Source organism: Ambystoma mexicanum, chromosome 2q (assembly GCF_040938575.1).
Source record: "Ambystoma mexicanum isolate Mex_15411 chromosome 2q, UKY_AmexF1_1, whole genome shotgun sequence".
In the NCBI taxonomy this organism is placed as follows: Eukaryota; Metazoa; Chordata; class Amphibia; order Caudata; family Ambystomatidae; genus Ambystoma; species Ambystoma mexicanum.
In genome coordinates, this window is record NC_090924.1 from 530,954,638 (window position 1) to 530,970,020 (window position 15,383).

Consider the following 15,383-nt stretch of genomic DNA (forward strand, 5'->3'; position numbering starts at 1 on the left):
CTCCTTCGCTTATATCTTCCAATATTTGCTAAGGCCTTTTCTTTTTTATGTTTTGTGTTTACTCCCTCCAGAGGTTTATAATGTAAACCCAATAATAGATAACTGATGGTACACCTGCCCATCCAATAGTGGGGCAACCAATGAAAGGCTTCATTGCCACAGACATACACGGCTCCCGGCGGGAAAGGAATTGTTAAACTATTTAGGTCTACTGTCATCCGACAGTTGTGCTTGCCCAGAAAAATTGCTTTATTGTGCGTGAGGTTCCGTTCAAAACAAAAGGCGGCCTTCCGTTCTACGTTGGCCACTCTGATCGGAGGGGGAATTGCTTCTTTTCCCCCCTTATAAAAAAACAAGTTGTAGAGGTTATGATTCCTTTGCAGGGGACAGATTTGCTCACGTATAGGGTAGCGTTGGGTGTCATGGGAATGTCATGCAATAAGAGATCTCGCACTGGCAGACATGTATCATTGTCTGCAGGCACCACATACCACTCTGGTCCGCTATCATGGCTGTGGGGAACATGCGTGCATATGTAACAATTGGTCCTATTTAATATCTGATTTGTATTATTCATCCACCTCAGGATACTATTCTTTGGGTGCTTTTTCTGATATTCTTCGTCCACATGGGGAATAGTCACTGGTTCTGGCGTTGGGGGTTGTACTGTGCTACGCAGTAGGTTATGGGTAGCATAAATATCATTATGTTCAAGATACCAGAAGGATATTGAAGATCCTACTGCTATCAGCATTAATACAGTAAACATAATTATTTTCTCCTTTGGAGTACATGCATACCTATCAACCTGCCGTTGTTTCTGTCCCTTATCATCATTCATATGCACTAGTTCAATATTATCCATATTAAACAACCTACTTGGTTCCCTCACACAGAGCTAATCTCGACTGGCTGAGTTCTGGAACTTGGCTGTCAAAATTAATATACAATTTTTCACACAATGTCCAATAACCCAAGCAATTACCCTAATGGTGCAGTCCGTTTATGCACTATGTCGCAAGGGTTGCACAGTATAGCCCGTCCTGCTGTCACCTCTTCCGGCACCTTCCTTGACACGTCTCGGTGAGGCTACTTCCTTACCCTTGAGGGGCTGTTGAGGCCACCTCATCTGTATTTTCAGTTGTTCTTACTGGCTCCTGACCCTTTACCAAGTCCGTCTCTCTGCCAGGTGTCAGAGTCCAAACATAGACAATCAATGCAGTTTCCTAGGGCGTAGTTCGTTCGGATGAAAAATGGTCCGTGTCTTAGGTTGGGGGGTGGAATATCTAGGTGGTGCTCGCTTGATGTGGTTTGCGTGTATCCAGCTTTATGGCCAGTGACCTTCACCGCCGTCTGTGTTGCCAACAAGACCAGATAAGGCCCTTTCCACCGGGCCTGCAAGCAGTTGGTTCTGTCAAAACTCTTGATGCGCACGTACTCTCCTGGTTTGACAGAGTGGCCCACTCCCTCTAGGACTGATGGAGCTGCTTCCTTTACCAGTTGATGGATAATACAGCACAGTATTCCCTCAATAATGGCTGTTCAATATCTCCAATAGCCTTGGGCTTTGGTATGGACCAGGCACTTGGACGGCCCATCACGATCTCAAAAGGCGACAATTTGTGTGTCCCTTTTGGAGTAATCCGCATGCTGAGCAATGCCAAAGGTAGTGCATCTGGCCATTTCAGGGTTGTGGATGCACACATTTTGGCCAACTTGTTTTTCACCATGGAGGTGGCACGTTCAATAACCCCCGCTGATTTAGGGTGGTAGACCGAGTGGAATCGTTGATCAATCCCTAAGGCGGTGCAGACATATTTTACAACTTGACCGGTAAAGTGTACTCCATTGTCAGAATACAGCAGGCTGGGAACAGTATACTGGGGCACCCAATATTTCAAAATACACTTTGCTGTGGAGATAGCAGTGTTATCTCTCAGGGGGTAGGCATCTGTCCAGCCAGAAAATCTACACCTCATTACAAGGCAATAGTTCAATTTGGCAACTGGTTCCATTTGTATAAAGTCCATATATACCACCTCAAACGGTTGCGTAGGGAGCCTGCTATGACCTGCTGGCACTTTTACAGATTTACCCACATTATGCTGGAGGCAGATGGCACACTGTGCTGCCCATCTTCTGCAGTATGACCCAATTTTCCAGTTCATCCACACCATGCTCAGAATGTCCTCCATTGCACTTGCATAAACATGAGCATTCCCATGTGCCATATCTATTACCATGGGAACAACCTGCTAAAGGGGGGGGCAGGGAGACCAGTGCCCCACCTCTGAAATCCTGTGTCCCCCATTGTCCCCCCCCTACCTAAGGCGAGCAGTGACTGTGTTCTCTGTTTGTGGAGTTATTTGCCACACTCGCTGGGGCAAATGTCTGAAGATCACACAGCAATACTCCTTTTGTCTCAAAGAGAGCAGTGATCAAGCAGCTTGCAGCCCCTCCCATCAGAATATAGTCCACGAAAGTGCTAATGATGGGCCATTAGTCACTGAATGGTTTAGTGCCTGCATTCTGATGGGAGGGGAGGTACAGTGGGGTGTGGGTAGTTGGTGTGCACAAAAGCCTCTCTGCAGGAGTGCTTGTGACGTCGCTCATTACCTTTCATAGGTGCCCCCCCCCCCCTCACTTTTGTCTGTGCCGTCCCTACTTTTGTCTTTGGCTCCCTCTGTGCCCCTTCTAAATTTGATTCCTGGCAACGCCACTGTATCCAAGGTGCCAGAAAAATAAGCACAAAACCTCTGCCTTCCATTTTGTTCCTGAGTTATACAGATAGGGCACAACTTTCTTGTTCATGTACAAAAAGGGTAAATGGCTTGCCGTAATTGGGTGTCCCGAGCCCTGGGGCGCTGTCATGATCTCTGCTTCCAAAAGGTCAGGGTTTTCCCAACTCCCTTGGAAGCAGATCCATAACCCAGGTTCCGAGTGCCAACCAGTCCCAATTGGGACCTTTTGGACCCAGTCCTGGCGCCAGTGGCACCAGGCTCATAAATATGCCCAGTCCCAGCGCTGGAAGCGCCGGGCTCATAATGCTTGGGTGGACTTACCTGCAGCAGACCTTGCTGCTTACTTGCCTGCCAGTTGAGCCTCTGATCCTCTTCTGTTTGGAACTACTTTTCCTGTTGGGTGGGGCTGGAGCCATTCCCTAGATTTAGAACACTGGAACTCTTCTGGAAGGCAGGAACTCTTTTCTTACCAGGAACTCTTTTCTTACTTAGGCGTGGCTGTGGAAGGAGACACCTAAGCACTACAGGAGGCTATTTAAACCACACCCGGTGGATGAATCTTGCTTTGCGTTATTCTGCACCCTCTGCAGCAGGACGCTCATCGTGTCTTCTGCATCCAGTCCTGGGCCTAAGGAAAAAGGCTTACCATCCTGAATCCAGTCTTCAGCAACACCTATAAAGACAAGAAAGAACAGGTTAGCATTCCGGCATCTGAAAGGCAAAGGCTTACCATCCTGAATCCAGTCTTCAGCAACACCTATAAAGACAAGAAAGAACAGGTTAGCATTCCGGCATCGGAAAGGCAAAGGCTTACCTACTCTTCGTGCGCTCCGGAGGTCTTCATACTGCATTCCGGCATCTGAAAGACAAAAGCTTACCAACTCTTCGCACGCTCCGGAGGCCTTCGGCGCTGCATCCGCATCTGAAAGACAAAACAAGGTGCGTTTAAAGACATTGGGGAACTTTAATACTCACGTGCCATTACTCCTTTCCACATCTAATCCAGTGGGTATTCCGGCACCCTGCAGCCGCTCCGAACTCGTACCTGCAAAATAAAAAGACAGTTAGAGCGCATCGTGAAGCAGGCAACAAGCGCTTACTCACGTGCTTCCAGGCACTTCTATTCATCACACGGGCTCCATCTTCAACTCACTTCAGCCCGTCATCCGCCATCGCCGGAACCCTGCAAAACAAGAGACATCATTACTAAAGACTTTAAAAAGACATTTGAATGACTCGAAACTTACCGTTCGTGCAGTAAACGACGGACAGCAGTCCTCTGAAGTCAAGAGGCCTGCGCTACCTATCCAGTGAAGAAACTGGCTACAGCACCCTGCCCCGAGGCAGATGGAGAGCTCAGCATTCACTTACCTAAGGTGAGAGCGTTAACCTTTGGGGTCTACAGGAGAGGAGAAGAGGAAAGAGATAGGGACACCCCAATAACCCCAGTTCATTAACCCCATATTTTCTATCTGCAGAAATCTTACTCTACACGTCAGGCATACAGTGCACAGAGGTCCAGCCCAAAGAGCCAACCGGGTGCTACACATCACCTTTGCAGATACGGTAGTCGCCCAGTCAAGACCGGCGCCTCTGCGAGAATCAGGTGAGCGTTACAGGCGCTACATAAAGCACTTTTTAATGCATCACAGGCCTCCCTCATTTCCTGCGTGCAAATGAAGGGGGTCTGATCCTTCTCTGTTTTCAAACATTGTAACAGGGGCTTAGCTACCATTGAGAACTCAGAGACCCAATGACGGCAATATGAGGTAGTACCTAGCAGGCGTCTCAATTCTCTAAAGGTATTAGGATAGGCCATTTCCTGTATTACTTGTATTCTCTCAGGCGACAGTGATCGAACCCTCTGCAGTGAGGACATATCCCAAATAATAGACCTTTAGCTGTACATATTGCATTTTCTTAAGTGACACTTGTGGCCACGGTATGCCAAATGCTGTAATACAATCAAGGTACCTTCCTTACAACTCAATTCAGTATCTCCACATAAAAGGATGTCATCCACATATTGAATGAGCATTACCCCAGGGAGCAACAAAATCTCATCCAATTGTTGTTTTAGCGCTTGACTAAAAAGGGCCGGACTTTCTGTGTACCCTTGGGGTGCTTGGCAACACCTGTGTTGCTGCGGTGCTAATACAAAGGAGAAATGGTGTCTAGATTCTTCAGCTATAGGTTTGGAGAAAAAGGCGTTGTTCAAATCAACCACACTGAAATAAGTGGCTGTGGGGAGAACCATTGTGAGAATACTGGTCACACTGGTGACAACTGGATATCTGGGATCCACAACTTTGTTGATCTGTCTTAGGTCAATAATAAACCTGTAGGGGGTCAATTCATCACCTTTCTTATGGACAGGTAACACCGCAGAGTTACATGGACTATCATCACACTCTTCAACAAAGCCAAGCTGTATTAAGTCCTGTACAATTCTGACCAATGCTGCTTCCCCTTCTGGCAATATTCTATATTGTGGGGTCCGGGACAGAGGAACCCCATGTTTCACCTTTATCGCAACAGGGGGGGTATTCAGAACACCTACATCATTACTGCCAGCAGCCCAAAGCTCTGCAGGCAGCGCCTGTAATTCTGGTGGCAATGGTTCAGCCACATAACAACCTCCCATTTTGGATTTACATATAGTCATGCGAACACCTGTTGGTGAACAATAAATAGTTGCATTCAAGGCTTTCAAAAGGTCCAATCCAAGGAGATTCTCGGGACACCTGTTGGCTAGTAACCATGTGCTTGCCAATTTCACTCCACATAGAGATGTCTCAATTTTCTGAGACACCGGAGTACATATGGGTTCCCCACCAAACCCTACATAAACCTTATTTTCACCCGATAGTGGAACTGAGGGGACGGTCTTGACATCAACCGAGCCGTTACCTGCTCCGATGTCAACCAAGCATTTAACGGTGGGGTGCTGGCCTATTTGTAATTTAACATAAGGTCCTTTCTGGTCTATAGGAACAGACACTGTCTCCCCAGGTTCACTAACAGTGTTTCAACTGAATGTTGCAGTATCATCAAAGAACATCATTCCACTTAATTCATCCTCCACAAACCCATTCCTATTCACTCCAACCATTTGTCACTGTGGGGTGCTTGCTGAAAACACATTACCCGCTGGGTTGTTGAATCTCCTGCTTCCTTGAGGTGGCCCTGCAATGGCTCCCTCACAACCCCTACTTCTTCCCCCTGGTTGCTGACCGTTCTGTGCCATTAGCACAGGACAGTTATTCTTTCAATGGCCAGTCTGTCTACAAAATGAACACAGGTGCAGCTTGGGTGGTGTCGATTGCTGGGCAGCCCCTGCAGCATTCCTCACCTGGTGCCTATGGTCCTTGGGTTTATTATAAGGTGCTTGTACCAATTGTTGCATTAATACTTTGTTTTTTAAGTTTCTGTCTGTCTGTCTTTTACCTTCCATTTCTTCCTCCTCTTGTCGTTCGTAATATTTAGCCAGCTCTAGGATCTGGGACTGGGTGCTTGCTTGCCAAGTACTTTCGCCCAACTTAAATGGTTTTTTAATTCCCTTACAAAAGCCCCTCACAAAGCCCATGGCGAAATATCTCTGGCCCGTGGGGTCACTAATGGACTGTCCACTGTGCGCCTTACATGCACTTTCAAATTTCAAGAAATAGTTCCCAACTGTCTCTGGCCCTGTATAACGGCATCAATTTTCTCAACATTCACGTCCACCTCTGGCAATACCTCACTCAATGCCTTCAACATTCTTGTCCCTAAAGTTTTCTTTTCATCAGGAATGGGGTCAGTTGGTTGCTGGTCCTTATCTTGCTGTTCTAATGTGGCCCAGTTAATAGTGTGTCTGGGATGATTTTGCAATCTAAAAGGTTCCCATACATCAGCCGGGGTTACAGCGGACATTACATGATCAATGTCCTGCAAAGTTAAGGTGCACATTTTAAACAACGCTCTGAGTTCTCTGTAGTATCCTGCAGCATTAGTCCTAGGGTCTGGGGTGCTCTTTGGTATGCTAAATAATTCTGCCTTGGTAAGGGGTACATAGACGTATGTCTTAGTTATCACGGGGGCCTTGCTTGGGTCTGCATTTGCTGCGACAATAGGTGCACATTCTCTTAAGGGTGCCATGGTTTGGATTTTTGGGAGAAACACTTCTAAAAATCCCTTGAACAACCTACATGTACTACGGGGGTCCTCTTTTTTCCTGTTGGGGTCATAGTTCCCTAACTCGCCCTTACATTCTCTCACCTTCTTACAAACATCCTCCTGCTCACCCTCCTCGCATTCCAATCCTATCCAGTAGTCCATCCAGACACACCAGCTGGAAAGCCGGGCTATGGGTAGCAAATACTCCCGTCCAGTAGTCCAGCTTGCCTCCCTCCTTTTCACCAAGTATTCTTTCAATTAAATCGTCAGCAGTTAATTTGGCATCCTTAAGGGCTTGCTTTCTCCTTTCCTTTTCCCGTTCTTCCCCTATTTATTGGTCATTGTAGTCTTTCATAACCTTTGTTACCTCCTTAATTATCTGTATGTATTTATCCCACAGGGCCACCCGATCCTTCTCAGTGCTAAGGCTCTGATAGACTTCATACAACCCCTGGGGCCACTGGCACTTGGCCTCATTTCTCAACCACAGATGAACAAGATCACTATGCATTTTCATTACTTGTCGGAATTCCTTCTTTTGGCAGGTGTATAACTTCTGCACAACCCCTGCGCCTGGGTCGTTAAATAAATCATGTGCAATGTTTTCTAAATTTGCAAATTCAACCTGTGAAAAGGCAGGATATCTAGTCAAATTCCCTCCTTCCACCTCTTCAGTACTGTTTGGGTCCATAGTGCCAGATTGGGCAGTATGTGGGGGTTGGACTGCAGAGGGAGGTTTAGAGGGGATAGTAGGCCCAACTTTAGATTGGGACATGACAGGTATTGTCAGTCGCAGGAGATTCTCTGTTAATATGATTGCATCCTGATCAGTCTCACTTTCAGGACTGGTAGTTTCCTTTCCTGTTTTTGGTAGGAGGGGGTACATAACTTTACTGTATTTTATGAGAGCCGCTCTGTCTTCCATGTCTATTTTCTTTTCAAATTCCTGGTTGTCTAACTCACATGCTTTCTGTTCTACAGAGCGTTTTTGCTTCTTCCTATATTTCTTTTCTTCCATAATTTTATGTTTGATGGCTTCTATTCGCCATTAGGGAACAGCATCATGCTGAGCAGGGGGTGGGGGGACATTTTTCCTCAATAATACCAATTCTAAATGCTCAATAGTTTTTAAACAAAATGTTCCTGCTTGTGACCAACGGTACTGCACAGATTTCTTTGTGTATTCGTCCGAAATTTTGCAAAACTGTATTGCTCCCAGCGCATGACTAGTTAACATCTGATAACATGGGGTGCCTTCAGCAGGCGCATGCATAGGTTTCTCATTACTAATTCTATCACACACATTACCCATTTTCAATAATATATCTTTCCCAAGATCAAATAATACGTACCATAAAACTGATACCAATGTGGCTTACCATCCACCAATAAATCTTCTGCAGATACCTTGTAATTGCCACTTACCTTGTACTGCACTTCCCCCCCTTCCGTTACCCTTGCACTTTTCCCCCTCCCCCACCCCTGCACTTGCGCGATCTGAATGACACCTGGCCTCGTAGGATCGTTGTCTGTCTCCCCTTGTTCCTCCCCTCCCTGCCTCGTTGCGCCTTGAAAAACCTGTGTATAGGCGCGTTACAAATGCCATATCATATCATATATCATACAATCAACTCACCGCACCATTGGAGACCTCCGTCCTCTGTCTGGTTCCTTATCCTCCAGCAGGGCAGCCTTATTTCCCCCTTCCTGAGCCCGGTCTAACAACTAGGACAGCGCTGTTTGTGCATCAAAGTTGCATCAAAGTTGCGGTAGATGTGGGGCCCCAGTGTCAGCATCGTAAAACAGGGTTCAATGGGGGGCATGCTTCAAAGCGAATGGCTACTACTGCAGAGCCAGCACAGGGACACCAATTTGTAAATAGCTACAATTACAAGGCAGAGGTCTCCTTCAAATAAACACACTAGTAAGTGAGTTCATCAATCATTTATTTAAATGAAAACAAGTTCTTTCGTGAAAGGGGCTGACTGCACCACAAGTGCAGTGTCTGAGTGAGCTGCCCTGCTTACAAATTCAGGCCATTTTATAGCAATTTTTAACATGGGGCCTTATGGTTTGTCAAAAACAGGATGCTCATGCTTAATTACATTTTCCTGCCAGAATGCATTTTCAGCAAGGATACAATGGCAAGCTTTACATAAGGTCCAGTTATGACGCACAAACGGAAAACATGAGCTGCTTCACATACATTCCAAAAGAAAGCGTGCACAGATGGCGAACAAAGACAATATATATATTTTACAGGATGACACACAAATACCCCCTCCAGTGGATTTGTTCGCAACCTGTGTCAACCGGAAGTGTGATCAGTACTGCTCAAGGTAATTTCCCCCCTCAAGAGGAGTTCTAGGGGACGCGTTCGTAGTGGACTGGAACTTTCTACTCCTGTACGCATTTCCTCCAGTCCCCGTGACTCCTCAAGTAATCAGGAGGTTGAGAAAGTTCAGGAAAACCATGATCCTAATTGCTCCAGATTGGGCCAGGAGGACGTGGTACCTTGACCTTCTGGACATGTCCATCTGCCCTCCAATACGTTCTCCATCCAGAGGTCAAGACCCTCCGCCTTCACGCATGGTTTCTGAGCGGCTGAGATATAAGGATTGTGACCTCCCGGGCGCCGTAATGGAGATCTTGCTTTCGGCCAGAAGGCCAGCAACCAAGTCTTTGTACCGGTGTCGTTGGAATCTTTAACCGCTCCTCTGAGAAGGTTTCCTATTTAAAGATTCCATTGATTATCCAATTTTTTAAGGGGCTCACTAACGTGTACCCTCCAGTACCATTTGATGTCCCGGCATGGGCTTGGAATCTTTCGTTGTTAAGTTCTTAACATGTATACCGTTTGAGCCTTTACATTCCTGCCCGTTAAGGCTTTTAACACTGAAAACTGCCCTTCTTGTGGCACTAACATCAGCCTGCAGGGTTAGTGAGTTGCAGGCTCCTTCATGCAAACCTCTGTATACTACCTTTCATAAGGATCCTTAGAGTTAAACCATCTTTCTTGCTGAAAGTAGTTTCTGACTTTCACTTGATGCAAAAAATAACACTCCCAACTTTCTAGCCTCCACCTCATTTAGTCAAAGAGGAGGAGAGGTTGCATAGACTAGACCCAAAAAGGGCTCTGAATTTTTATATAGCGGGTTATACCGGGCCTAAATTGGGATTAGCGGTGACAAAACAGACTATATACTGCTGGATTACTCTAGCTATTGGGGAGTGTTACAGGTAAGCTGGAAAGGAACCACCGGAAGGGCTTCGTGCTCATTCCACGAGGGGCATGGCAACTTCTGTGGCTCTTCAGAGGGGAGTCCCCGTAATTGACATCTGCTCAGCTGCAACTTGGGCATCAATCCATACTTTTGTTAAACATTACTGCTTAGACTCTTCTTCTTCACAAGAAGGCCTTTTTGCAAAGGCAGTACTTCATTCCATTCATGATAAGGCTAAATAGTACTCCCACCTCCAAAATTATCACTGCTTTGGGAGTCTATCAAAGATGAGGAATACGTGGGAGGACACAATCCATTCGAAGAAAAAGTTACTTACCAACTGGTAACGTTCTTTCGACTGGATGTTCCTCCCACGTATTCCTCATCGCCCCTCCCAGCCTACACCGCTGTACAATTTACGTGTTTTACACTCTGCGCTTCTGAAGAGCTTACAGTCTGGGGAACGCCTGGATGATTCCTCGATTTATACAACAAAAAAACAGAACTGGTGCCAACGGGCGCGACATGAGCTGCTTATACTACTGGTGACGTCGACACGCTACGGCGACCCTTGAGGGACATCAACACCAGGACATCATGCACAGCGCCCTCTGCCTAGAACATTTTTCCGAAGCAGCAAAGCTGACGAGATACGAATATCAAAGATTGGAATACTTGGGAGGAACATCCAGTCAAAAGAACATTACCAGTTGGTAAGTAACTTGTTCTTCTGTTGGGGATGACTGGCCCCTTTCCACTCCTTTCTCTCTCTCCAACTTTCATTTAACTTTAACCAAGTATAACTGCCTTCATGGTATTTTCCACTCTCTTTCCAATATTAACCTATATTAGGACAAGAATGATTGGTCCCTTGCTACTTTTCATTAGCTTTCAAACATTCACTTATACTGGCAAGATTATGATTTATCCCTTGGTACTCTTCAATAACTTTCTAACATTCACTTACACTGGGACGAGTATGATTGGTCTTTTGGTACTCTTCATTAGCTTCTCGCTCCTTCTCCTGCCACCTGTCTCCCGCCACTCCTGTTATCTCTCTTGTACCAAGCTGGCATCACTGGTTGTTCTTGCAAGTTCGTGTTTGTCTGGCAGACACAACCTGTGTGGGCTTCTGTTCCTTCCTTCTTCAGCGTGCGGCTCTGGAGGTGCCAGTCCTGTTACAGTCTCGGCATTGTTAGAGGATCACTTGGTCCACCCTCAGTGGATCACACCACCGCCTCTAGGTCTTCTCCCGTCATTCAAGCTGAACCCCTGTCTCCTCAGTGCTTCTTTCTTCTCCAGGTCCTGAGTGTCTGTCCGACAACAGACCCCACTGCGTCCTCCAACTGCTTTGTTTGTCCTGGTTCGAACTTCCCAGGCTATGAAGACGATAACATCTTTCATTGGTACTGCCTTGGTTTTTATGAGGAAGTGTTGGGCCCTTTCCAGGGTGTATTCGTTATGCCTCGTTCTTTCTTCATCTCAGTGTGCTTGGCTGCCAACCACTGATTACTCTTCATGGTTCTCCCATTCTTCTTCTTCACAGTATGAACCGTTGCTGAAGGTTGATTAACATTACATTAGCAAATAGTGACTGGTTTGGAGGGAATGTTTTGATTCTTAGATGTTCTAGTTATCTCCTCGGAAAAGGTTCTAGGGAGTTGAATGGGAGCCCTTGTCCCCAAGAGGGGAGTCTCTCCCTGTGAGGTCCCACTTTCTGACATCCCTAGGGGGAATATTGGGTAGCAGCCTCACCTCCCTAGCCTCACAGGGAAGGGTTCCCCACTGGGGAGAAGTAACGAGATCCCATTAATTGTCGCAAGAGCTACTTTGAAATGGCAGATATTTAAATATTGATTAAAATACTGAAAATAAATTATTCAGCACTATTATTTCAAGCATCAATGCTCCCGTAGTAGAAGGATGAGTTCCATCTCTCTAATATCAAGCAGTATTCTGAAAATAAAATGGTACTTTATTTTTATATTTTCCAGTAGCTCAGTCACTACTGCTGCTGCCCAAAACCTTCATACGAACGTTAATGCTTTAGAGGTTCCTATAAATAGGATGGCAAAGCCTCCTAGAGCGTATGTACATCTGGGCTTCTTTGAAGGACAGACTAACCATTTTGAAGGAGTCAGGAATACTCGAATGTAAAGATAATAGGAATTCTGCCACCAAGAGACAAACAACCTTTCTCTGCTAGCCCTGTTTGTCTCATCCTCTCTTCTTTTGGCCCCTACTTTGGGGCTGTGAATTTGTATAATTTGTACAGAATTAAGAAATCCCTTGACGGCTGGCCTGCCACTATCCATATTTTTCCCTTAAGATCTATTTTCCCTTCTGCAAAGACATTACCACTGTGGTGCTAAGGGTTGTTTGCAATACTGCAGTGTCAGTGGGAGTGAGTGTCTCTGCTTCTTCATGTAGCCAACTCTCTTGCTCCAGCCGTCCGTAGCAGCTATAATTGAGCTTGATAGGGAGGTTTCTGCATTCAGCACACTGAAGCATCTTCTTTGCATTTGGTGCAATACAAAATATCAAAGAAATTACTAGCTCTAATAAAAGCTGCATTTAATGGAGCTAAGGTAGAGTAACACCATCTCTGTGTTTTCTTGAGTGGATGAGAGATCCTTCATCTAGGCTGCCTCATCAAAGAATGCATTGTGTGGGTGATAATTCAGTTTAAGCTCTCACTATACTACAGCAAGGTTATTTCCAGTCTGGCATGCAGAGGTTGGGCAAAAATTGGTCTCATAATCTGCACTCTGGGCTCCTTTATTTTTTAAGAAATGCAGTTGCAGCACCTTTCATGGAGAGCAGAATGACCCCCCCCCAATGAAATGAAGCTTACAGAATGGCCTTAACATGATATATTTGTTGACATTTCACCCAGGAATTTTAGCCCGGATAGTACCTTTACAGTTTCACCACAAGAAGAATACATATTTCAGTGATTGTGTATTTTATATTTTAACATGTGTCAAAACAGTGTAAGTGATGCAGCACTTGTTTTCTGAAACTTACCCGACGTCTTGTTATGTTAACTTAATTCTCATTTTTATAGCATGCATCTACAACTGGTGTAGCCTTATAGCTATAGCCATTTTGGCATGTCTGGACGGTTGGAGGACAGAGCCTGGGCATGAGGGTCCAATGTGCATGGTTTGCATATGACTCACATAAATCGTGTTTGCTTTGCGTTTGAGGTGAGAGATTTGCTTTAAATATGGTGGGGTGTTCTTATCACAGTGTCAAATGCATGCCTGTGTGCATGCAAAATATATTAGGCAGATGATAGAGACATGCTGCTGCAACGTGAATGGCTGGCTCATGAAATGAAGGGATGCCTTGGTGCAAAGCTGTAGTTAGGTTTGCGCTACTAGGCCTTAAAAGGTGGTGTGCATGATGAGCAGAGATGTGCTCTGAGCATGGTGATGTGAGCATGCCCCTGTAAGCTATGTGAGCTGGACCGCAGGATGAGTCTTGCTGTGACGTTTGAACATGCAGAAGCTCTTCCTGCTTAGCAGTGAAGTTGTCTTCTTCGTATACCAGGTGTATATTTCATGACCTAGTAAGTAGTTCTTGTTACAGGGCTGGGAAACATTCTAGGCTGGAAATGCAGTCTCTGCTGATGATGGTGTAAAGGAAGTGTATGTCCAGATCATAGATAAATCAATGTTTCCTCAATTTCCAGGGGAAGAATGGAAGTTCAAAGTCCTGGCTCTGTTTGCTGAACTCTTTTTTCATTTATTAATAAAATTGATAGAATTCAGCAGATATCATGAGTTTGTATACCTTGTGGCAAACTCTATTAATTCAAAAGTCTTGATTAAATACATCTACTTTTCTCCTTAACTTATGTCAGGTTCTCTGGAATCACAAGAAATATCCTGCAACCAGTGAAAACCAGACTCCAGGACATCCATGCAATGGTAAAAGATCTCCTTCCGCCTGATGCTGTGCTAGTGGGTCACTCTTTAAACAATGATCTCCAGGCTTTGCAGGTGAGAGACATCTTGGCTATGTGCTGCTGTTTCAGACTTCATAGGGCATGCCATCTAAAAGTGAGTCTTGCATCAGGGATGTGTGACATGTTTAAATTACAGTATTTTTACTTTTCTTTCAACAGATGATACATCCAAATGTTATTGACACATCTTTGCTTTATCTCAGAGAAAATGGGGGAAGATTCAAGCTCAAGTTCTTAGCTGAAGCTGTTCTCGGGTATGTCTCTTGCTTAGCGGTACATTATGTGGTTCCAAGTGAGGAATTTAGCTACCATATTTGAGGTTTGCATTATTGTTCGCCATTTTTATAGCTGTTTATGATCTATGTCTTTTGTTTGAGCTTTGCCTCCATGAATAGCATTAGTCTTGGGCACCCTCAAAATGTTGCTTATATGCGTGCTAATTCTCCTTCACACATTTCACCCCACAGGATGTGTCCTATATTAAAAGCATATTCAATTGTGTGCTGTAGTCGTACCCTTTTAGCTGTGTAATGTGTTAACCTCACGTTTTGCATAGAGCTACATTAAGAAAGTTAATTGTGAACTAACAACCTATCAGCAACTACCAACTACAGCAGGCTGGTCACTAGCCTCTACCTTATGACGCCTTAGATTGCTACTATATATATCCTGAATGCAAATCATTGCCATGGGTACATGTTTAGATCCCAACATACCAAAACAATAACAGCAAGTTTTTTCCCATATCTTTGCTGTTAACATTGACCTTTTAAGCAGCATTCTATTTTGTGAAAAGGTAAATATTTGGGGAAATCCATTAATATTCACTGAATATCACCACCTGGGAACTTTTGAATAATTGAGAGCACATCTCTTGATAATAAGATACATACTTATTTGCCTACCTGGTTTAATTGCTTTTCTTTTTGCCATTTCATGCTCAAACAGCACATCAGTGCTAATTTAACAGCATAAAACAGGAAAAAGAAAAACGTGCAAACAGATCAGATTCATGGTAAACATGAAAACAATTCTTGTTACTTTAAGGCATCCAGGCTGCAGCTTCCCATTATGCAGCATAGTAACAATTAGACTGGTTTATATTTATGGTTTATCAGATCCCTGGACACAATCTGATTTGTATTTTGACCGTTTCCATTAGCTTCCAGCCTTTAAACACATCTTTTTCTGTGCCAGTAATGTTTTTGCATGTTGCTGAGGAAGGATATTCCTTCATTTTCCCTCCCCTTTTCCTGGACTCGATGAGGCAGAGGTTGGGTTGTTAACCAA

The 15,383-nt window shown here is 44.9% G+C and overlaps 1 protein-coding gene across 4 annotated transcripts in view; it reads left to right on the forward strand.

The window, feature by feature from the left end:
* The window catches only part of REXO5 (RNA exonuclease 5), a 1,375,618-nt gene that overhangs the window by 558,336 nt on the left and 801,899 nt on the right, over positions 1 to 15,383 (forward strand). For all 4 annotated transcript variants that reach the window (XM_069647648.1, XM_069647652.1, XM_069647650.1 and 1 more), the window contains 2 exons: positions 13,989 to 14,127; positions 14,253 to 14,347. In XM_069647648.1, the coding sequence (XP_069503749.1) occupies positions 13,989 to 14,127; positions 14,253 to 14,347 (234 nt within the window). The remainder of the gene's footprint in view (positions 1 to 13,988; positions 14,128 to 14,252; positions 14,348 to 15,383) is intronic.